Source organism: Tyto alba, unplaced genomic scaffold, assembly GCF_018691265.1.
Source record: "Tyto alba isolate M040663 unplaced genomic scaffold, T.alba_DEE_v4.0 Super-Scaffold_8, whole genome shotgun sequence".
Taxonomy (NCBI): Eukaryota; Metazoa; Chordata; class Aves; order Strigiformes; family Tytonidae; genus Tyto; species Tyto alba.
In genome coordinates, this window is record NW_024881329.1 from 89,590 (window position 1) to 114,510 (window position 24,921).

A 24,921-nucleotide genomic window follows, 5' to 3' on the forward strand; every position below is an offset into this window, starting at 1 on the left:
ATTGTCTAATTTTCTGGAGGGGTTTTCCTTTTGGGCTAGGCTTTTTTCTTAGCAGTTTTTCATGCTGACAAACAGCGTGAAAAATGCTACTGTTAATATGCTGTCTTCTGCTCAAATAGTCATGCAGATCAAAACCCTGAGCTCCGATTTGTCACAGTACAAACTGATTTTCAGGCTTGATGGAAGTCTGGTGGCACTTTTAATTGACATATTTCATCTTCTAAAGTCAAATTTTCTGTACCAGGATTAGGGGAAAAGTCCAATTACGAGTTGCAGTTTTAAAAAATAAGAATAGTAGTGATCTGTGAACAGATGCAACACATGCTAGAATGAGACTGTTGTGTCTGCATATGAAATCAGAGATGTAATTATGTGTATCTGTCAGATCCCTTTAATGGTCTCAAACTGTTACAAATTCTCTACTACAAGTTAACTTAAGAGATAAACAGTGTGAAATGTGTTTTCTGTTTTTGTCAGTTAAGTAGGTATTTTCTGAAGATGATTTTCAGTGTTTTGTGGTTTGAGGGTTGTGGAATAAAATTGTCTCAAAGTATGCAATTAGGTTTTCTTATGAAAAGCTGAGCTTTTTTCTCACCTGGCTTCAAATTTATCTTGTCATGAAGCACAAATAGATTTCACTGGGCTGATCACTGTGGTTGCATCCACATACATATGACAAATCTATGAAGTCGATCCATTTGCAGGGAGATCTTTCCTGGTAATGCTCTGCAATTCTCAATAATTTTGTGCTAAACAACCTCCTCTAGCTCTGCTGACCACAGAAATTGAGAGGGGGAGAAAAATTCTACATTTTAACAAGTAGTTTTGTCAGTTTGGGGAGAGGGGGTGATAGAAGGGAGAACTTCTAGGAATTTAGTAGTGAAATTATATCCTCTGCTTTCTTCTGTCTTTAGTCTATTGGCCTGTATACAGTATATGGTATAGTATATTGGACCAAGATTGGACTTTGACAATAAAGGCTCCACTGGATTGTTGGTGTAATACTTGACTGTAATTTCAAGCTGAAATCAGATGATAATGTCAAATTCCTTTCACGTGTAGTGTAGAAGTTGCATGGTCTAGACTTTCAGCCTAGTGCATGTCACCGCTGAGAAGTAGTAGGCAGAAATGCTGCTTCTGTCTTCAATCTCCCATGGAAAACAGGAGATGATGTAATATCTGAAGCTAAGACGGGAGCTGTCATCTCTGGCCTTTTTGTTTCGTTGCTTGTTTTTTGTAACACAAGCACTGAGCATAACACTGGCATGCTTGCACAATTTAGTATGTTCAAATCATTCAGCAGACTACCTGAAATATTCATGCTTGAAGAAAAACTCCCTGTGACATCAGTACTATTATTGATGTTGAGCTATAACTTTGGAAAATGTTAAACCACAATTCCAAAGCATAATTATTGTTTTGAAAGGTGGCTATAGTTATCTAGGATCCTTAGCTGAGTGATAGGCTTGATAATGATCTGTGTTTTGAAGCACAGTATAGATATTTTTGTAGTATCTACTATATAGTAAAAGATCAACTGGTAGACTTGCTTTTTTTATCTTTACAGAGGGAAATGTATAAAGAAAAGAAGTGCTAAGTAACTGTATTTTCTGTTGAGACCAATGTGTGCCATTCATAAGCAATGTTGCCTAATGACTAGAAGATTGGGAAGTCAGGAATGACTGACCATCTTTTTTCCACTGACATGTTGTTTAACCTTTAGGAAGTAAAAGTCGGTGCCTTTTTTTTTATTTGTGAAACAGTGATAAATATGATAGTTTGCTAAATTTAGTACAGTGTAATTTACCAGTGAAAAGAACTATGAGTTACACTTTATTACTCTGTCACTTTTTCTTTTGTTGAACCTAATAATTTGAGGTGTGTATTTTGTTTTTGTTCAGACACTTGTAAAACTCTTTTCTGGACGTAAACCCATGTTATACAGTTTCCAGACATCTTTACCACGATTGCCAGTTCCAGCTGTTAAAGACACAGTCAATAGGGTGTGTATATTCATTAATTAATTTTCTTCAGTAACATTGAATCTGTATTTAGATGCCCTTGTGGGTTTTTTTACCATATCTTATAAAAGTATTGCATGGTGGTATTAATATGGTGTAATAGATTAAAACTTCTGCACCGAAATTAAAATAGAGGCTAGGACAAACCACTGCAACTGGTGACAATTTGAAGCTGGCATAATTCATATTGGATGATGTGATGTCGGATGTAAAACTATGCAACAAATAGTGATTTCCAGGGTTTTTGCAACATACTGGTTTTGTTACTTTCCACAGCTTGAACATATAAATGTGTGTTTTATGATGCAAAGCCCTACAGCAAAGTGTGCAAGTAGAACACTATGTTACAGAAACTGAAGGTTTGATTTTTAGAGACAAAAAAAATATCTCTGCCTGATACTGAAGCAGCAGTATGTCTTCTCCTTTTGTGTGGAAAATGTATCTTTAGGAAAGTAACCTCTTCCACTTGTGATTCCACTGGCAGATGTCTGTAAAAAGATCTCATGTTTGTAGCTTGCAGGCAGATATTTGAAGAGTATATACTCTTATTTTAACAACATAGCATTTGCAACCTTATGAATTGAGTCTGGATAATCTTTGTCTACTGCTCAAATGCTTTGTGTAGGAATGGTGAGAAGCTATGTGTTAGTCACTATGCTGATTCTTTTCCTGTACTCTAGTATCTGGAATCAGTTCGGCCACTTATGGATGATGACGAATTCAGAAGAATGGAGGGTCTTGCCAAAGATTTTGCATTTAATTTGGGACCAAGGCTTCAGTGGTATTTGAAGCTAAAATCCTGGTGGGCCACAAACTATGTGAGTAGATAAATAGGAGGCTTGATCATTCAAATGACATAAATTAATTTGTTCCCCATTGCCTTTTTTGACTTAACTTTCATTCTTTCTTAAATGTGGAAGAAATATTCTAATATTTTTGTAAAGTGCACCAGAGACCACTTGATTTGCACAGAAATAATTTGTGTGATTTGATGAACAGTGTGGTGAATGGAACTTGAAAGTGTGAATCCTCATTTTGTGTGTGTCTTTCTGGAGCAGGTGATTTAGCTTTTGCTGTTCTAATTGCTTTTGATGTCTGTTTATTTACTTATTAACCTTGATAACTCACCAATGGACCTGGGTACCCAGGTTGTTTAGAAGTGATTTAAGACACCTTTTTTATAGAGAGTAGCTAAACTAGACTGTTCTGGCAAAGACTGCAAAATATTCAGGATATCTGATACATTTTAAATATTATCTGAAGATGATGACTTCTTCAGAAGCTTATCAGAGAGCTACAACTGAATTGAATTTAATTCTCTTGCCCCTTTTTTGCTGTTTTCCCTAAGTTTAACACAAATGAGGTTTGGTTGGTTTTTGTCTTTAAGTAAGGGGGCAAGCTAGTAGTTTCCTTCCTGCTTCCATATGGAATGTTGTGCTGTGGAGTCATTAATATAGAAGATATAAACTATGGAAATTGAGATTCTACTGCTTTTGTTTTCCTTCCTGATACAGGTTAGTGATTGGTGGGAAGAATATATCTACCTTAGGGGACGTGGACCGATTATGGTTAACAGTAACTATTTTGCTATGGTAGGTAAATACTATAAACACCTTATGTGTCAAAGCAGCACTGTAAAATGTCAGCCAGGTGTCTTATTTCATGTTATCTTTCTGTTTAGAAATCCATTGCCACTGAGTATGTGACCTTTGTTTTTCTTTCTTCTAGTATAACCTGCAGCCAGTGTCTTCAAGTACAGTGCTATCTTAATAGTAATCCTAGCACATCTGCCACTTAGGCAAACTCACGTAGTAATGACTTACACAGTTTTGTGCTTACTGCAACAAGCAATCTTTCAAAAGCTCCATGTAAAACTTCATGGGTAACACAATTCAACAAGGTGTGTGCTCATATTTGCAAATGTCTGCATGGGAAGTAAAATTGTAAAAGACCCTAAAATTAAAAGCAAAAAGAGAAAATATGGTAGTCCTGGATTCAAGTTTTAAGAAGCATTGTCTTTTTCTACGGGAATGTTTAACAGCTATCATGTATGTTTTAGGCCTGATGCTGTATAAGGGTATTGTGACTGTTGAAGAAATTTAAGTTTCAAGTCATCAACTCGCTGCACTACATTTCATATGATCGAAAGCCTTTTCTGTATAGACCAAAATAAACTTTAAGAACGTGGATGAGAAGTACTATCAGTATTTTTTTAAATGTAGTCTGGTAATCATTAACTTATGATTCTTACGTACTTTACAGGACTTCCTTTATTTATCTCCAACAACCCTGCAGGCAGCTAGAGCTGGTAATGTTATCCATGCCATCCTGCGCTATCGGAAAAAACTGGACAGACAAGAAATCAAGCCAGTATGTATATCAGTTTAAATGGCTTCTGATCTTTTTCCAGCACAGTCTGTAAGAAGTTGATCAGTTTTCAGAATGGCAGAGGAGAATAATGTCTTATTGTGAGAACTACATGTGAGATGTAACTTAATTTGTGGTCCCAAACACCTTGGTTATCACTTGAATTGCATGTGGGCAGAAACTACCAACTATCAAAAATACAGGATTCTGTCATGCCAACTAACTGCAGTTTTTGAAATTAACATATGTATTTGCCCAAAAGACAAATAGAGGCTTGTACTTGCATGTGTTAAATATTCCATGTAACAGATGTTATTGGTATGTGCTAAGCATGTGATGGTACTTCTGAGCCACTAAAGTCTGAAAAGTCTGTGGTATCATGTAGTGTGAGCACAAGGGGTGGTTGGAGCAAAGAACTGGACCTTGAGGCCAAGAGTGGGCCAGTGGCAGCCCAAGTGTAGACGGTGATAAAATGGGTTGCGCTGATTTCTAGGTAGCAAAGATAAGCAGGGTGAATCCCATTCTGAATTTCTGTTCTGTCCAGTGGCTGTATGTTGTAATGAACAAATATTGTAGAAACAATTAAGTAGTTTTGTTGAAGGTCATGGCAGGGATGTGATTAGTTGTATGTAACTGCAAATCTGAGAAAGGTGAACTTCTGTTCCTACACAGCCAGAAATAGCTTTAAAAGAAGAATTTAAGGGGTAATGCATCATGCATTAAGTTTTGCATCCAGACTGGCCATTGAGAACTTTCTGGATTTCAGATGCTAGCTAGCTTCAGTCGTCCCTCCTGAAGGGTGAGCTTTTGATAGGAGGGAAAAAAAAATAGAGCTACTAGAATGTCAGTGGAATCTTCCACGTGTGGTTCAAGGAAAGACGATGAACAGGGGGTGGAGGGATAAAAATCCTGAGTTGATGTATCTTACTGTTCTACAGCCTGTCTCTTAACCAGATTCTGGTTTTACTTTTTAATTTGCTAATTTTATATGCAAAATTACATTTTAATGTACATTTGTGACACAGATTCTTCTGATGGGATCTACTGTTCCACTCTGCTCAGCTCAGTGGGAACGGATGTTTAATACCTCCCGCATCCCAGGAGAGGAATCAGGTAAGCAGGGCCAGCTAAGCAGAATAAACATCTTAATGGAATTCAGTTTGGGGTGTATTTTCTGATGAAACCCTGTTTTTTCCAGACACAAGAACACACCAATACTGTGTTCTGATACTCGGGAAGCAATTAATTGCTATAGAGTGCATAGATATTTTTCCTTTCAGGGTGATTTTGAAACTTCTTCAGTGTTGTTTTTTCTTCCTTAAATTAAAACCTAACCTCAAGAAACTGTTGTCTGTCCTGTGTTTTTAAATTTATAAATAACCTTTACTTTTATCCATTCTATTGTTTCAGGATCCTTTGATACTCATATTTTTCATCTTTGTAGAAGTTGTGTTCGCTTATCTCAACCATTTTAAAATATTTTGCTTGCTTGACTTTTCCTTTTTCCTTTCAGCTTACGATTCACAACAACATCCCAATGTGGTGTTCTCAGTATGAACATACGTTCAAGTTTAGTTGTTTACCTCGTTTAGAGGCAGGTACAGTCTTAGTCCTGCGAAGGTTTTCAATGCTACTGTTACCTTGACCCTTTGTATGCACTGCAAAAGCTTAAGCTATACCTAGGTTTCTCTGTTTTGGTTATATGCTGAAGAGCCTCTTAGAACTGGGTTCACATGTTTATCCAACCCTGTGTCATTGTGGCAGCATCAGAATGAAATACAGTATTTGGCAGAGTTATCCTGACAGTCATGATTAGTGTAGAGGACATTCACTAACAATTTGGAATGCAAGGAGTTGTTGGTTAGTCACCACTGCTGGGCATGTACGTATGGGCTGTCACTTGAAGATACATTTTTTTTTTTTTTTAAACTTTCTTTGATATCTCTAATTTATGTTTCAAGCTGACTTTTGAGCACGTTAGTCTGACTCAACGACAGAATAAAAAGCATACGGACCTAGGGATGTGCCCACTCTTCCCTGATGGAGGTCTGACATTTGCTGTACTGTGTAAGCTGGATATGGAGGCAAAGTGGCATTGGCTAGTGGATAAAGCAGTAGGTGTATGCATCAGATAAGGAAGGATTCGACTCACTTCTGCTGCTGGCCTTTGGCAGATTATTGAGGAATTATTTCCAAGCACTGCCCCAGCTTCTTTTATCTGCAAAATCGAGAGAAACATACTCCTGATGTGATTACTCCCTGATCATGAACTAGTAGCTTAAGTAGACTAGCAAGTTTTAACATCTCTATTAGACAACTGTAGTGTATGAGCTATTGTTATTTAGAATACTTCAAGTACTGAAAGTGCAACCCTTGCCCCTTCCCTGCCCTCAGTAAAATAAAAGGTATGAAGTGTTTGCATTTAGCTTTGGATTTGGTGTTCTCTTAGTCTGAAATGAGTTTCCCACAAATGTGTAGAAGTGGCCCATTCTAACTGTAGCACCTGATTGAAATACATCTTATATCTTAATGGTTCTTCTCAGTTCCTCCTAATTTGAAGTCTTTCAAATTAACTTATGGTCAGCATCATAAAATTACCTTATTTTCCTCCTAAGCACTTCCCATTTCCTATTTTAGTTTTCAATTGATTCTATTTTTCTACAGGAAAAACAACTTTTGTCATTCTCTGTGTAGATAAGTGAGTTATAAAAACATTTTTCCCAGATTCTGAGTAGCTTAATTTCTCGCTCACTGATTTCAATTCTATCTTTAAGTATTTTACATATGTTATGGTTTCTAAAGCAGCATCATATTTAAAAAACAAAAAAACCAAACCAACCAACCAAACAAACAAAAAAACCCAAAAAACAAACTGTGGCATGTCTTCCTATTATTAGATGGTAAAATCTTATCAAACACTGTATTGTGTCACTTGAGCAATTGTTCAATCTTCATGTCTTTTAACAAAATGCACTACAGAATGAACTGCTTCATTTAAACAGGGAAGAGCCTTTGTCTTTCTGTTCCCATTTTTTGAGTAGGAAACCCATGCAGCATGGTACATGCATCTTCAGATGTATATAAATGATGTCTTGGACTGACAAGAAAAAAGAAAGGATTTTTTTTCTTTTATTACGACAAATCTGTATTTAGGCCCATAACTAAGGTGTCTGAAAAGTAAGTGCAGGGGCTCAACAACTGCTGTGAAGTCAGTTGTTGATGTAGGTGACAAATGATCTCACTTTTGCTGTTTACACTCAATTTGTCTTTTTTATATGGACACGTCACGGACATGATACAAATACTTGAGGTATCTGATTCAGGTTGGGATTGTAGAAGTTATCTCATTAGCTGACTTGCCCTGCTGCTTCTTTTCCCCATCTGTGGGATTTTTTCTTAATTCACAACCATTGTATTAATGTATTTGACAGTTGGAGTGATGCTTCTGCTAATCCTAGTGTTTTTATCATGGGCACCCTATCTTTGAGAGAAATGCAAAGTGGATAGCCAAAGGCATGATTAATGTAAAACTGCTTCTGATCAGTCAATGAAGCATACCTACCAAAACTTTATGGGTAGCTGAGAGCACCCAAAGTATAGAACTCTTCCCTCATACAATGTTTCTCATATCTCTTAATCATGAGTTCTAGGCTCAGCCCTCATTTTTGACATCATCTTTATTCATCTGTTGTGGTTTGAGCTCAGAGGGCACCTTAGCACCACACAGCCATTCACTCCCACCTTCCTCCTTGCAATAAGAAGGGGAAAATAGGCCAGGCTTGGCATTTGAGATAGGACAGGGAGGGGAAAATCACCCGTTATGGGCCTGGGCAAAAGGCAGACTTGTTAGGGGAAGATAAAAAAGGAACATAGATTTATTACAGATACTGACAACACCAACACCTAACAGAGTAGGACAGTGAGAAGCATTGCCACATTTTGAGAACACCTTCCCCCATCCCTCCCTTCTTCCCGGGCTCAGCTCTGCTCCCGATATCTCTACCTCCTCCCCCAGTGGAGCAGGGGCAGGGAATGGGGGGTGCAGACAGTGCTGCCGCTGCTTCCATCTTCGGCAGGGGGGAGCTTCTGGAACTTCTTCCCCCTGCTCCCAGCATGGTCTCCCTGTTGCAACAGAGAGTCTTCCACAAACTTTCTCCGACTGGATTCCCTCCCACAGGCTGCAGCCCTTCCTGAGCTGCTCCAGTGTGGGACACCCCCACATGCTGCAATCCTCCCAGCGCTGAACTACAACAGCAGGGGCTGCTGCTTCCCACAGGCTCCCGGCCTCCTTCAGGCACAGTCACCTTAGTCAGTCATATGAGGCCCCTCCCAGGCCATAAATCAGTGTCTGCTCCACCGTAGATCTCCATGGGTGGCAGGGGGGGCCGCCCTGCCGTCTCACCACAGGGTACAGGAGGGTCTCTGCTCCGGCACACCTCCCCCCTCCTTTCTTCCTCCGTTCCTCCACTGACCTTGGTGTTCACGCAGCTGCCCCAACTCCTCCTCACAAGTCCCACTGCTCCTCACCACGTCCCTTCTTAAATACGTTCTCACAGAGGTGCAGCTGATGGGCTCAGTTTTGGTGCAGAGTTGGAGCTGACTTGGAGCTTGGGGAGCTTCAAGAAGCTTCTGACAGGGGCCACTGTTGTAGCCCCCTCCCCTGCTATCAGAAAAAAAAAAAAAAAAAAACAAAATAAAACAAAACAAAAAACAAACAAACAAAAAAAAAGAACAAACCACCACTCACTCAGGACATCATCTCAGTAATGGGTTTTCTCAGATTCACAGGAGTATGATAGTTCTTTGGAGTAATGAAGGAATTCAATTAACTGTTTTCATCAGTTGAGGGCTTTTCCTGGCTGCTGTAGAAACCTTCATCTGTGGTTTGATACAATGCCTTCATGACAAAGATCAGTCTTATCCAAATTAAGCCATGTAAATAATAAAGTGAGGAAAAATTTGTGGTATAGGTTTCTGCTTCACTGACTTCCATAACACTACACTTTTTGGCCCTGGATGGAGCAATTCACTCTGCATCTGCCAGGATAAATGTGAACAAAAGATCATGGTAGTAAATTTCGGCTCTCTTAAGGCTGTCCACAGATTGTACTGTGAGTTGTTTAGCACTTGAAGGCAGATGATTTAAAAGTACCTTTCCCAAGACTCATTTATTGTGTTCTTTTGCTGACTGTTTAATGAGACTACACTGCTAGTGATCGCTTTTCAGATACAGAAATACAGGTTTAGTTGCTTAATATTGGCCTCTAGTGTGGAAACTGGTGGTGCTATATATGCAAATGATTATCGCATCTGTGGATTTGACTGTTTCTTGCAGGAATCTTTGTGCCGAAATAACATGGCGGAGTGGTTTATTCCACACTATTACTTTGGTAAAATAAATAAGCTGAGGCTGACTGGTAATGAGTGCAGTAGGCACTTGATGTTATTTAGTGCGTTAGTGTTTTGAGATTTCAGCTTTGTTTTCACCTAATGTTTGCAATTCCAGATACTATCCAGCATGTGGAAGACAGCAAACACATTGTTGTGTATCATAAGGGCCGTTACTTCAAAGTGTGGCTGTACCATGATGGTAGGCTGTTGAAACCCCGAGAAATTGAACAGCAGATGCAAAGAATTCTTGATGATGATTCAGAACCTCAGGCTGGGGAAGAGAAACTAGCAGCTCTTACTGCAGGAGACAGGTATGGTGGATATTATTTTTTAAATGAATTTTAATATTTAGAAATAGTTGCATAACATGCTAATTGAATATTGGCTTTGGAATTTTAAAATAGTCTGCAGTCAGTTGATTATACCTTGATCACTGATTTTATATATTGCTAACATGTAATAACTCCTCAGTTGTTTGCAACTATACGGAGTTAAAAGTAATTTTGCAGTGGCAACCCTGTACACAGATTACTTGTTATACTTAGCTGGAGAAGTTTTGTTTAATTGTGGTTATGGTAAGAGTGATAATTGGAAGCTTTATAGTACTACACGTATTGAACTACTTGAGTTTTATATCTACTCTGGCATTCACTGGCATTTTAAAGAATATATTCAAGATTAAGATTGAGAATGTGAATTCAGTAACTGTTACTCCATGCTCGTGCACCTACAAAATAAAGCAGTATGTACTCACTTGGTTCTAGGTGCAAAATCACTGAATTGAATTTAATTGGTGTCAAACTTAGTTCAGTCTGTCTAGTTGTTTCTGGCCAAGGGAAAGAAAAGAGCTGTGGATTTTAATATACTTTCTTACTGCAAGTCCTTTTTCGCACTTGCTGCTTTAAAACAGAAATATTTTTTCATTGGTAAAACCACATATATTTATAAATAAACATGGTACAACCATACAGAAATTACATTGTTCAGGACTACTTTAACATCAATTCTGTTTCAGGCATTTACCATGGAACTTCTAACTGACAGCTGTCCAGACTCTTAGATTTAGGTGTTACAAGAATGGATATTAATATCTGTTGACTGTTGTCGTTATTGTTACTATTTTCCTCTTCTGTATAATATATATTTTCATTTGTTCAGTTATAAACATAAATGATCTGTGCTATACATATTTCATGCCACGGAAATATTGAATTTCTAAGGACTAAGCTTTGCACATGTGTGATGATAAATTGAATCAGTTCTTTGGATTACATTGTACATGTATTTTCAGAACTTTTCACTGCTAATATAGTTCAAATGCAATTAAAGTAGTTGCATCAAATTTGATAAAAGTTGGAGGAATGTCTCATAGTGATTATAAGGGTGATAAAGCATTGACAATGTAATGTGGCTATAAACCAAATTATTTTTGCAGAGTACCATGGGCCAAAGCTCGACAGGCTTATTTTAGCCGTGGAAAGAACAAACAATCCTTAGATGCTGTTGAAAAAGCAGCATTTTTTGTGACACTGGATGACATTGAGCAAGGATACAGGAAAGAAGATCCAGTGGGGTCACTGGATGCATATGCAAAATCCTTAATACATGGTAGATGTTATGACAGGTACAGTAATGACTGTGTGGAAAACACCTTACCTTTTTTAGAATTTCACTGATTTGCATGGTCAGTACATATGAATTGGTGACTTATATGCTGATAAATTTCATAGAATCACAGGGTGGTTTGGGCTGGAAGGGACCTTCAAAGGTCATCTAGTCCACCTCGCTTGCCACGAGCTGGGATATCTTTTACTGGATCAGGTTACTCAAATCCCCACCCAACCTGGCCTTGAACACTTCCAGTGATGGGGAATCCGCAAATTCTCTGGGAAACCCTTCCCGGTGTCTCACCACACTCATCATAAAAAAAAATTCCACCCTTATGACAAATCTCAGTATACCCTCTTTCAGTTTATAACCGTTGCCCCTTGTTCTGTCACTATGGGCCATGATATAAAGTCATTCCCATTTGTTCTTTAAGCCCTCTTTATATATTGAAAGGCCACAAGAAGCTGTCCTCTCCAGACTGAACAACCCCAACTCCCAGCCTTTCCTCATAGGAGAGGTGCTCCAGCCCTCTGACCATTTTAATGGCCCTCCCCTGGACCTGTCGGAGCAGGTCCATGCCTTTCTTGTAGTTGGGGCCCCAGAGCTGGATGCAGCGTTCCAGGTGGGCTCTCATGAGAGCGGAGTAGAGTGGGGGAATGGCCTCCCCGTGACCTGCTGGCCACACTGTTCCTTATGCAGCCCAGTTAGTACAGTTGGCTTTCTGGGCTGTGAGTGCAGATTTCTGGCTCATATCCAATTTTTCATCCACCAGTACCCCAGAGTCCTCTGCAGGGGTGCTCAATCCATTCATCCCCAAGCTAGTATTGATACTGGGGGCTGCCCTGACCCAGGTACAGGACCTTGCACTTGGCCTTGTTGGACCTCATGAGGTTCACATAGTTGAACTTAATGAAGTTCAAATTTATGTATGTTTATTTAAATAAATTATTATTTAAAAACAAACAAACAAAAAACCAAACAAAAAAAAAAAAAAAAAAAACAAACAAAACAAGAACTAGTGCATTTGAATGTGAATTTTTGAGATTAAATTAGAGTATGAAAATGCTTCTGAATGTAGAAAACTAAGGAAATCTTAATTTCTTTTGTAGGTGGTTTGATAAAACATTCACTCTTATAGTATTCAAAAATGGGAGAATGGGTCTGAATGCAGAGCACTCTTGGGCAGATGCTCCAATTATTGGACACCTTTGGGAGGTAGGTGTTTAGTACAAAAGTTAATGCAGAAGATATGATATGGTCCATGCAACAGTCCTGAAGATCAGCAGCTACTTTGAGTCACTTGCATTCACGTTGCTGGTAGTGATTATGGGCCTGCATCTACAGTGACTTTAGAGCTTAGAGGAGAAAAAAAAAAAAAAAACACACAAAAAAAAACAACCAAAACCTTGCTTAAAAAGAAAGGTTGCTGTCCTTTAAATTAAAGGTCTTTATTGCATTTTAATGAACATAGATGTCTTCATAGAAAAGTGATACAGCACTCCACCTAAGCTTTTTATAATATTCTAAATCAATGGATTGTTACCTCTTTGATATGGCATTGTATTTTGTGTGTGTATACGTGCTCCTCAAGCACTTAAGCTTTCTTGTGCTATAAAAGTCCCATACTTACTTTTAAAAATTAAAGGTACAGTACAGAGTCTAACTTTTCCTCTTAAGCAATTGTTTGATGAGCTACAGATTGATATGCTGTTTAAATTATCTCTTATATTTATTTGCAATGAATGGAATAAATGTACTTTTTGTCAGGTCTGCTCATCATGAGCTTATTAACTATTACTTGAAATCATACTTGATTTTTTTTTTTTTTTTTGGAGCTTAAACCCATAAACAGTTACATGACTCAATCACTCAGAATTATTTAGTAAACATTAGCTAATTCTGATTTCATTATGTATTTGTACAAATGGATCTGACTGGTGCCCCAAGTAATTTCCTAATTTTATTGTATAAGCATTTCCATGTGTGTAAGAACAAAAAAAAAAAAATCCTCATTTTATTCTCTAATCAGGGAAGAAAGAAGGCCAAACTGATTTGAGATTGACTTGACAGTGCAATTTAGACTAGCTCAATGGAAAATACTTTGGGTTTTTTGAAAGAATGATGTTACATGCTTTAGTTCATATCTCTACTGTATCTTCTACTATTAGTTTGCTCATTTTCTGCTAAGAATTAAGATGAATAAAATAAGCTAAGTAGGATTTAATTTCCTAAAAAATTATATGTTGTTAGCTCTATATAGACTATTTTTAGAATAGAATGGATTAAGCTTTATTTCATAGTTGGCATGTTCTGACCACTAACCAAGAAAATTAAATTAAATTATAAATATGTAGATCACGCAATAGATTTTTGTAAAACTTTTTCTTTCCGTACTGAGCAGATTAAAATCTATTGATAATTCTGTATTTTTAATTTTTGTTTTTATATTGAAGATGTTTGAAATCTTGTAAGACAGAGATTTTTTTTCTGTTGTATTGTTCATCCTATTGTTCATTCTACTTCCCCACCCAAGAGCTCTAGTGCATATATAAATTAAACCATGATTTTTGAGTGGGATGCAAATCTTAAAAATTATTAAATTCTTGCACTTACTCCGAAATAAACTGTTTCTTGATGAACAAGTTTTGTCAGATAACAAACTTGCAGAAATTCTCTGGAATCTAAATTGAACAAAGGTTGTGAAATCTAAGACTCAAGACTGACTTTTTTTAGTACTAGTAAATCTGAGGTGGGTTTTTAGTTGAAACATTTTGATTAATTTGGTGGCATCTAACAAAATGTACCAGTGTAATTGAATAAGCGTTTGCATATCTGGTATTCTTCCTACTCAGAACACTAGTAAAAATGCCTTAAAAGTAGAGGTAAAACAGAGGGCTTCACTTGCAACTGTTTTCAGTATTTGGAAAAGTATTGTATATTGTTTTTCACTATGTACTGAAAATGGATTATATTGATTTCACAATTAAATCCTAATTCCACAGCAATATGTGTTGTGTTTCAATTCTGAAGAAGTATCATTCTTTGCAGAATGTAATGGCAACTGAATATCTTGAACTGGGGTATTCAGAAGATGGGCACTGCAAAGGAGATCTCAATCATAATATTCCTATTCCTACCAAACTACAGTGGGAAATTCCAGAAGAAGTAAGTACAGAACAGCTAGTGGTTTGAGAAAGAAGTCTCTCTTTTCCTGAGTAGTCAAATAATTTAAGTAATTACTGATAAGCCTGTAAACCAGCTTTAAATTCCTTTGAGTCCTGTAAGGTGTGTATATCATGTGTGGACATTACTTGGTTTACTTAAAAAGATACCAGGGGTTTTTAACATCACTCTTTAAACATTCTGGCCAGAAAATGCCAGCTTTTTTTTTTACTACAAACTTTATTGGTTGGCAACATGTCAGAAATAAGTGGCCATCTATTTTAAATATAACTGTATTTAAATGAAGTTTAAGTTACTGAGGTTTCACTACTATTGTCAGAACGAATGCACTTGTGTAAAAGTTTCTTGAGATTAGATGTCTCTTCTGTAATCAAAATTCTGTATACATTAAGGCTTGATGATTTTTTTTTGATTTTTTTTTTTTTTTTTGCCTGAGTTCAAAACAAACTGCCGCCACCTATTTGGGTGTTAATTTTGAATAAAAAGGTAATGGTTGGTGATAAGTTTTAATTAAGCATGTATAGCAGATTGGAAGCCACGCAACTATTGCCGTACTATCTCTGTGGGTCACTCTTTTATGTTTTAGTGATTGGAACAGTCTTAATGCTGGTATCTTTTTAAAGTGTAATTTTTGGACTCTAGATGTTTATTGGCTTAAAACTTCTTTTTTATTAGCTTTTTGAATTCTAACTTTCTGACGAAGGTAGCTTCTCCTCTTTATTCAGAGGGAGATTATTTAAATAGTGACGTTTCTGGCATGCAGAAAGGTAACGTTTATCAATTAAAAATATTTACACTTTTTTAACAGTTCTCTCAAGTGCTATCAAATGCATATATATGCACATATGTTCTTATTTATTTATTTTAGTGTCAAGAAGTGATTGAGAAGTCTCTGAGCACTGCCATAGCTCTGGCAGATGATGTGGACTTCCATTCATTTTATTTTGATGCTTTTGGGAAGGGACTAATAAAGAAAGCAAAAACCAGCCCTGATGCCTTCGTGCAACTTGCCCTGCAGCTTGCTCACTATCGGGTAAGAAGAACAGACTGTTTCTGGCTTAAAGAATCTCATTAAATTGGGTATAGCTTGTCTGTGATTAAAACATGTGACTGTGTAAAGTACTTTAGAGTAATCTTGCACTACTTGTGCAAGATAATTAAAGACATTACAATGGAAATTGGTACAAACCATAAACAGATTACTAGCTGGAAATTAATTGTCCAAAGTTTGGCGCATTTACTTGTGCAAGTTTTTCTCTTCTGCATAGTTGGTCTATCCCTAGGCATTTTGGATTTCAAAGAAGTAGATATGAAACTTCTAGTAGCTGTGTTTATAATCTAAACAATGTTAAACTTATCTTTAGTTTGGAGTCACCCTTAGTTCGATAGTCAAGGACGCTCCCCAACAGGATTAACAGAAATGCCTGCCTGTGTTTTTTTCTGTTAGTTCACCTTTTATATAATGTGCTTCCAGAAAACACCAGTGTAGCAACATGAATATTTTTCATTTTGCGTTCTAGTTGTCACTGTTGAGATACTGTTTTACTTTCTTTTTTTTAAGTAATTCTAAATGATTTTTCAAAGCATCCAGACTTCCTGGCCGCTATCACCACTTAGCCTTTCTTACCATTGGTTAGGGTGACTACATGGCAAACAGTTTGATTACCCATCCACCTCTTTTATTTTGAATATCCATCCTCTAAAACTGAACAGGCTTTCACAATCTGTTCTGATGTATGTTTTTAGACAGGTAGGACTGCTAACATGTTAGATAAACTTCTGTCATTTGGCAACTTTTAATCTATAGACTGCACATCTACAGGAAACACAGAAGCCATACTTCCTGGATTTTGCAGACTGTTTTCAGTTCTCACATTCTTGAAAAATCCCCACACTGGCATGTGTCTGCATGCTACTAAACTTTTAACCGAAAATACTTTCAAGGATGTTAGTTTTCTTGATTACTTACCACAGCTGTGTTAACTAGGAAGCTACTGAACTTTCAAATAGATAGCCTTTAAGTCAGCTTCTTTTATAAACTGAAGAAGACTGAATATAAAATGCAGAGGGTAGTCCTTGCTAGTTTGGTTGTTCTATTAGTGTTTATAAAATCCTGCTACTAATCTTTTTTTTTCTTTATTATCTTTAGGTAAGACTTCTAATGATGGGCTACTGAAAATTTCATGTTGAGTTTAATTTGTGGAGTGATTCATATTCTGTGTACTTACCTTGAACTGTTGATTAAGAAAGAGGGGCTAAGTCTGGCTAAACGTTTAAGTTTTTATTTTTTCCTTTTCAAGGACATGGGAAAATTTTCTTTAACATATGAAGCCTCTATGACACGCTTGTTCAGAGAAGGCAGGACTGAAACTGTTCGTTCATGTACTGTTGAATCATGTAATTTTGTTCGAAGCATGGAAGACCCAACTGAAAATGTAAGTTCATGGTGGTGTTGCCTTATGCAACCCATAAGGCACATGAGTTTTCACTAGACCTGTATAAGTTCCCAAATAGTTTTTAAATACTTAAATGATACCTTTGTGTTTTAGGAATGGAGTGCAGCATAAGGTAATTGTCCACATTTTCTGTCAATATGGCAGAAATTCAAGGCTATACCGAAAGAGAGTGGCAGTAACTTAGCCACATATGATATTACTTACAGTTACTGAACTCCAGAAAACTGAGATGACTTGTAAAACTCAAAGATCTGTAAAACAAGTAATCTCATACCAGTTAGGCTTCCCTTGCAGATAGGAAGACAAGTATTATCCATGGGAAATGTGTCTTATATATTGATTTCAGTGGGCTTTTTAATCTTTCTTGTGATGTTCTGCATAGCAAACAAAGGAAGCATGGTCTAGGAAAAAACTTCTTGGCTTGTGAAACTTGGACAATACTGAAAATATGTTTTCCATAAAAATGGAAGGGTGGAAGACAATTGTCTTGGAGGCTGTCTGGTCTTTAATCTACTGCTAGTCACAGTTTTCACAGATACAGTTGATCAAATAAATCATTACATTTGCAGGTTTTGCTAAGGTGAAGGGGATTTCCAGTTCTTCAGAGTCAGTAAAAAGTTGACCTGAAAAAGAGGATTTTGTTAAATAAGAATGTACTCAAGGTATTGTATCCAGGCCTGAGTAACAGCTGCATGGCTAGAAGTGCTAACGAAAAGAATCTAGGACTTTTATAATCAGTAACTGAACACTGACATAGAACATTCAGTGCCATGCCATTGGGAAAAATGGAGCCCTCACTTTAGTTAGTCTTGCCCTTTATTTTTAGTAGCATTTTGTCTCTATACTTTTTTTCCCTAGTAAAGCACTAGCTGGTGTGTTGTGTCCAGTTTTAGACACCACACTCAAGGTACGGATGGAGAAAATCTAAAGGAGAGCAAGAAGAATGGTTAGCAACCTCTGGAGAGGATCTGGGAGGAGAGATTGAACTTAATTATTCTTGCCTAGTCTAAAGAAGAAAGAACACTGGAAGAAGGAGCCAGGTTGTGCTTAGGAAGATAAGAAAGCTGATGCAGAGATGATGGGAACAATTTGTTCTCTGTCCCAAGAAGTAATGGACTTAAATTTTTGAAAGAAACATATCAGGAAAATATTTTCTGCGAATAGGGATAATGAGTAAGGAGGGGAAAAGTGAGAAACCTGAAACAGGTAACTTGGGGAGGGTGTTTTTTCACTTTGAAAATCTTTAGATGTAAGTTCCATAATGATCCTTCAGGAAAGAGTCTTAGTTGATCAGATTTTAGGGCAGAGGAGTCTAAGCAGATGAACAGGTGAGGATTGTCCTTTAGAAAAAACCAACCCCGTGATTCTGTGAATAAATGTTACTGCAAGAAAATGGATGCACAGAGAAAGAGAGAAGCTTTTATCTCCCTCCTCTTTCTGCAAGTTCTATGTAGGTAAACTCCCCCTGTATTTCTCAACATGCTGTGCTGGTAGCCATGATCAGAACAGTGCAAGTCTGGAAATCCATTTATGTCAACATGTCATACATAACTGTATGATATAGCTACTGTACAACTACCCAGTGTAATTTTGTCATAGCCATGTCAAAATCGATGTCAGAATTAACTGCTCTTTCATCTCTGCAGTTAATGTCTCCATTTTTGTTAAAGGAATAAGCACCATACATGGCAAAATCATATATGCAGCAGACTTCATTCTGCTCAATTTTTTTTATGGTTACTACAACTATGATTCTTTTTCAGACTTGTTGAATCATTACTGCCCTTCATCTGGAATGATCAGCCACAGAGCAGAGGAACCCTGCCTTCATAATGCAATTTTTACTTTTATGTTTGAAGATTATATTATATGCATTTATATATTATTTTTAAAATAGTTGTCTGCCTTTACTGCATGCTTCTGCTTTTCTCTGGGTCCTTCCTGAGAATTTTTAGAATTTTTCCTGAGCACTTCTATCCTTCATAGACTATTGACAAAACTTTACTCCTGACTGCCAATGGTAGGCATGCTTAGCATGACTACAAGTGACTTATTAGTTTCTCATACTGGAGGCAAATAGGCTGCTCACTGTGTCCCAATTAAAATGTGTAAAATGGTGTAAAAGGTGTAAAATGCAGTGATACTGGAGATAAGAAGTAGCAGGTTACAGTATACTCAGTGTGTTGCATTCCACATTATAAAATCTAAACAGAATGACTGTTTTGAACAGACACTTTCTTTCACCCTTGCAACATTCATACAGTGCTCATAGAATATCTCAAGTTGGAAGAGACCCATAAGGATATCACCTCCTTGCTCCCCAACGGGCTACCTAAAACTGAGCCATAAGACCAAAAGGATCATCCAGACACTCCTTGAACTCGGACAGGCTTGGTGCCCTGACCACTTCCTTGGGGAGCCTGTTCCAGTGACCGAAAACCCTCTCAGTGAAGAACCTTTGCCTGACGTCCAAGCTGAACTTCCCCTGATGCAGCTTCATTCCATTTCCACATCTACTGCTGGTCACCAGAGAGAGGACATCAGCACCTCCCCACTTCTGCCCCCCTTGAGGAAGTTGTAGACTGCGATGAGGGCACCCCTCAGCCTTTGCTTCTCCAAGCTGAACAAATCAAGGGACCAGCTCTCTAGTCCACCCAGATGGCTCTGTAAGGCCTCTCTACCCTTGAGGGAGTCCACAGTTCCTCCTAATTTAGTATCATTGGCAAACTTACTTAATATACATTCGACTTGTGCATCCAGATCCTTTATAAAAACATCAAACAAGCACTGGCCCTAGAATTGAGCCCCACTGGGGACTGGCTGCCAGCCTGAGGTAACCCCATTTATTTTAACTCTTTGAGCCGGACCCATCAGCCAACTGTTCACCCAACATATTATGGACTTCTCTAGCCGTGTGCTGGACATTTTGTCCATAAGGATGCTGTGAGAGACAGTTATCAAAAGGTTTGCTAAAATCCAAAAAGCTCATGTCTACTGGCTTTCCTTGGCCAGCTAGATGGGTGACCTTGTCATCAAGGAAATTAAGTTAGTTAAACAGGACTTTCCCCTGCTGAGCCTGTGTTGGCTGTGACCAAGGACTGCATTGTCTCTCAAGTGTTTTTCAATAACTCCCAGAATAACCTTCTCTCTGATTTTACCAGGCACTGAATTGAGACTGACACGCATGTAATTACTAGGGTCTTCCTTCTTACCCTTCTTGAAAACTGGGACAGCATTTGCCAGTTTCCAGTTGATGGAGACTTCTCCTGATTCCCAAGACCACTGAAAAATAATTGGAGAGAGGTCCTGCAGTAACGTCGGCCAGCTCTTTTAATACCCTGGGATGAATTTCACTGGGCCCCACAGACTTAAGTGCCTCCAGTGGGAGCAGCGAGTCCCAAACAAGTTCAGTCAGCTGGGAGTTTATTATCCCCCTAGTCACACGGTCTTCCAGCACAGGGTCCCAGAGGTTAGTTCCCATGGCCCATCACTACTGTTAAAGACAGAAGTGAAGAAGGCATTAAACGTCTCTGCTTTGTCTGCATCCCCATTTGTGAGGTGACCAACCTCCTAAAGTAGCAGACCAATGTTATCATCTCTGATTCTCCTCCTTTTGCTGTTAACATATTTTTAAAAGCCCTGTTTGTTGTCCTTCACAGAACTGTCCAGCTTGAAATCTAACGGAGCTTTGGTTGCTCTCTACAGTGGCAAACAGCATCTTTGTATTTGTCCCATGTCACCTGTCCTTTCTTTCAGTGTCCATACACTTTTCCACCTAAGTTCTAGAAGATCCCTGCTGAGCCAAGCTGGCCTTCTGCCCTGCTTGCTTGACTTCTGACACTTTGGAATTGTCTGTTCCTGAGCTCTTAAGAGAGGGTTTTCAGAAAATGACCAGCATTCATGGACCCCAATATCTTCAGTGTTGTCAGTTTGCCTTCTAAAATGGTTGTTGCAGTTCCAGCTTTTCTTAAACCATGTTGAGGTTTGCTCTTCTGTAACTTTTTAAGACCAGTGTCTCTAGAAACTAAATATTCAATAGTGTTATAGGCTTGAGTTGTAATAATGTTTGATTCTGAGGTTAAATCACACTTAAAATACATTTTTTTTTTTCATTATGCACTGTTTACAGCAGGTAATAGTTGACACTTGCTAATGCCTGAAATTGAATGCATGAGGTTGAAAAGACAGAGGATACTAGTATTTGGTGTTAGTTGCATCTATTGTCTTGTAGATGACCCTTAAGTGCTCTAGGCTTGGGAGTCATTGCTGTAACATAGTTTCTGCAACTCCATCTTCAACCCAGTTCACTTAACTAATTTTTCTTCATCTTTTTTTCATTGTTAGAACAACAATAAGCTCAAGTTCTTTCGGATTGCTGCTGCCAAACATCAGCACTTGTATCGTCTCGCCATGACTGGTTCTGGCATTGACCGCCATCTGTTCTGCCTTTATGTTGTGTCCAAGTACCTTGCTGTAGATTCTCCTTTCCTTAAGGAAGTAAGTATCTTTTATTGATAACTATTAATTACAGTAAATAATCTTTTGTTTACTTACTGTTCTGTGGTATCTGCAAACGTACTTGTAGAACGCTGGTTTTTGTAAGAAAAAAGGTAAGAGTTCAGCTAGCAATAGCTTAACATCTGCTGTTAGATTACACGTTAGTTTAATTTTTCTTTATGTATACACTTATTAATAGTAGTAATGCTTTCTGTGAGCTTTGTAGTGTTATACATGTTATTAAGGATTGCAAGAAGGATATAGTCTGTATTACAAAAAAAAAAATACTGGTTGCTGTGGTTTCTCTCAAGAATATGCTTTAGGAACTGTGACAAAGTCACTTTCTTTTAGGTTACTGTGAGTTAAAGGAGCTGTATATTGTGATTTATGTTCTTTAGTGCTTAACGTTACTGTCACTGTTTATTACCATGACAAACGTTTTATTAAACTAGATTTTAAGGTAGGGCTTTATAAAAGTAATTATATTGCACTTGTTCATGTTTTTTGATTAATAAAAAATGCATTCCAGCTTGCCTCCACAAGCCACTCACATTTGTCTGTTTGCCATCCTAAATGTGAGTAGTGGCCAAGTCAAAATTAAACCAACTTTTTACAGCTTCCATGGACTTTCAAGATGCGTATGTATTGTTAGAGATTTTACAGGGTTCTAGCTGGATGTGGTATCTTACTGGGATTTGAATATGGCCATTAATGATCCTGTTGTTAACAAGACCTGTTATGCAGAATTTACCAGATAGATAGAGACCAGATTAATCTGTTTTGGAATAGTGTTTCTATTGAAAGAACTTTTATTCTGTTGGAGAAATTGATATCACGACCTCATATGTTAATGGATTGCATATCAGGACAATTTTAGCTGTGTCTTTTAACCTTAATTGTTCATTCCATTGATCTGGGAACTGGAGTTATCCTTAATATTGCTTTATTGAGTGCTTTCTAACTTACCTTGGCTAGTTTTTGGGAAAATTGCATATTTAAGAACATATACTTGTTTGCATCTCTTTCATATCTAATAAAGGTTTTGTCAGAGCCTTGGAGGCTGTCAACAAGTCAGACACCACAGCAGCATATTGATCTAAAGAAGAACCCTGAGATGTTATCCTGTGGTGGAGGATTTGGACCGGTATGTTTGCTAAATACATTTACCCTTTAAAAACAGTTTTATTTTTAATATGCCAGTCTGAAAATTTCAGATCTCTAATACTTTCATGCTGCACATCAGTGGTGCAACACATCCTTTTAAATGCATGTATTTAATGCTTTCCCATGATGTGGACATGCCACACACACAAACCCAGCACAATCACCTCTTTCTCATATCTCACTACAAGAATGGATTATTCTTAAGGAAATATGCAGTTATAAAATGTGGCACAGAGCTCCACATCCCAGATCTGATCAAGTGGGGGCTTTTATCACATTACATATGCCCAGAGCTTCTGTACATCAGGATATTATTACAGTGACAAATGCCTTAGTACTTAAACTAGATTTTAAGGTTGGGACTTGTAAAAGTAGTTATACTTGACTTGTTCTTTATATTTCCTGATTAATTAAAAAATATGCTTATGCTTTCTTCCAAATTAAGCTACTCACATTATTCTGCTTGCCCTCTTAAGTGTGAATAGTGTCTAAGTTAAGAATAAAACCACGTTCTGCAGCTTCTGTAGAGTTTCAAGAAACTAGTGTATTGTTAGACATTTTACAAGTTTCTGTTTTGCTGTAGTATTTTACCAGGACTTGAACATGGTCATTCATGATGATACATAAACAAGATCTGTTAAGCAGTCTTTATGGTGCTATAGACTAGATTAATCTGTTTTCAAAAAGCATTTCCATTGAAAGAACAATGAGAGGGATCACAGGACTGCTCTTTGCCACACAGAAATTAGGATGACAAGTGCAGTGTATTTTGGCTGGTCTGTCAAGCTGGAAGTTGGGTTTTGTGCATTTTTTTTTTAAATGTATTTATTCATGTTAGAGCTTTCAGTAGTTCTTGAAGTTGGAATGAGTTTAAATTATAGTATCAAGGAAGCCTAGCTATTGCAATGCTGCTCATTCATGAGAAACTGGCTTGCTCCAGCAGATTATGAAGTCAGTATTTAGAATCCCCCAAAAGGTGTGGTCTGGCAATATAGTAGGTTTTTGGCTGCAGGAATTTCTAATACTCTTTTCCCTTTGTTTTTGCTAATGCTATATTAACTTCTCTCTTCTTACTATTTCTTCATTCCTTTCATTTCCTTTCTTCAGTTGTCTGCCTTTCCAAATAACCCTGCTTAAAATTTCATTCATCATTTCTTGTACCCTTACAAAAAATGTGCTTTGGTTTGTTGAAGTAGCCCAGAGAGTCAGTACATCAGGCTTTCCATGTGTGTGTTTGTTGGGTCTGGGTATTTTTTTTCAAGTGTTCTGTAGAATATAGCCCTGTAGTACTAATGGAGAGAAGACCATCAGGCTGCTTAGCAGCAGTGGCAGCAAAGAGCCTGAAGGCTGTGATCCTCTGAGTTAGGAAAGAGAGGAGGGAGAGTGGCAGCAGGCTAGTCGATGTTTACTAGGCATACTTTAAGTATATCATCAGACTGAAACCTGGGACAGTTAATCCTGCTAATGTTGAAATTGGACCAGAGCCCTGCTCATGATACAAGTGTTCAGAATCATATCTTTGCTGTAGAGCTGGATAACTTAGCCTTTGGGCAAGTTTTCTATAAGGCTTGCACGCTCTGCATTTATGTACTGTATTTTTTACATCTGCAGAGTGATCCCATGAAACAGGATGTTTAGGTATACAACTGAGCCGTTTTATTCCTTTCTGCTTAAGCACTGAAGCTATATAGCTGCTTAGGACCAGACCTTCATAGGAGAAGGTCTTTGAACACATATTCTATTTCAAAATACTAAAGCTGGGAAATATTACAGACATATTCCGAAAATATTAATTCCATGCACTTCAGATGAGACTAGAACTGTTTACTTAATTGGAATCAGTCTTCAGAAATGATGCATTAAATGTGAAAGCTTAATTTCTGCTTGAGGAGAAATTGCAACTGATTTTAAAAACTGCACAATAAGAATTGTGTAATTATGTATAAGATAATTTAGGAATGGAAGGAGAAATAAAAAGTTTAGAACTTGTTTTTCTCTTCTTGCTTCCCCTAGGTGGCTGATGATGGTTATGGTGTTTCTTATATTATCTTGGATGAAAATTCCATACATTTCCATGTCTCCAGCAAAATATCTTGTTCTGAGACGGTAAGAGTCAGTCCTTTCCTATGGTTTAATAAATCTGTTCCGATACCTGCTTATATATCTGTTCTACTCACTGTCTAAAAAAAAAATTTAGTAGGACTTGAAACATACAGTTATAATGTGCTTTTTCT

General features: G+C 37.6%; 1 protein-coding gene across 8 annotated transcripts in view; it reads left to right on the forward strand.

Moving 5' to 3' along the window:
- The window catches only part of CPT1A (carnitine palmitoyltransferase 1A), a 62,601-nt gene that overhangs the window by 16,538 nt on the left and 21,142 nt on the right, over window positions 1–24,921 (forward strand). For all 8 annotated transcript variants that reach the window (XM_042784531.1, XM_042784528.1, XM_042784525.1 and 5 more), the window contains 14 exons: window positions 1,902–2,003; window positions 2,702–2,839; window positions 3,536–3,613; window positions 4,284–4,391; window positions 5,414–5,501; window positions 9,895–10,090; window positions 11,215–11,403; window positions 12,497–12,602; window positions 14,436–14,552; window positions 15,439–15,603; window positions 16,871–17,005; window positions 21,371–21,523; window positions 22,563–22,667; window positions 24,701–24,793. In XM_042784531.1, the coding sequence (XP_042640465.1) occupies window positions 1,902–2,003; window positions 2,702–2,839; window positions 3,536–3,613; window positions 4,284–4,391; window positions 5,414–5,501; window positions 9,895–10,090; window positions 11,215–11,403; window positions 12,497–12,602; window positions 14,436–14,552; window positions 15,439–15,603; window positions 16,871–17,005; window positions 21,371–21,523; window positions 22,563–22,667; window positions 24,701–24,793 (1,773 nt within the window). The remainder of the gene's footprint in view (window positions 1–1,901; window positions 2,004–2,701; window positions 2,840–3,535; window positions 3,614–4,283; window positions 4,392–5,413; window positions 5,502–9,894; window positions 10,091–11,214; window positions 11,404–12,496; window positions 12,603–14,435; window positions 14,553–15,438; window positions 15,604–16,870; window positions 17,006–21,370; window positions 21,524–22,562; window positions 22,668–24,700; window positions 24,794–24,921) is intronic.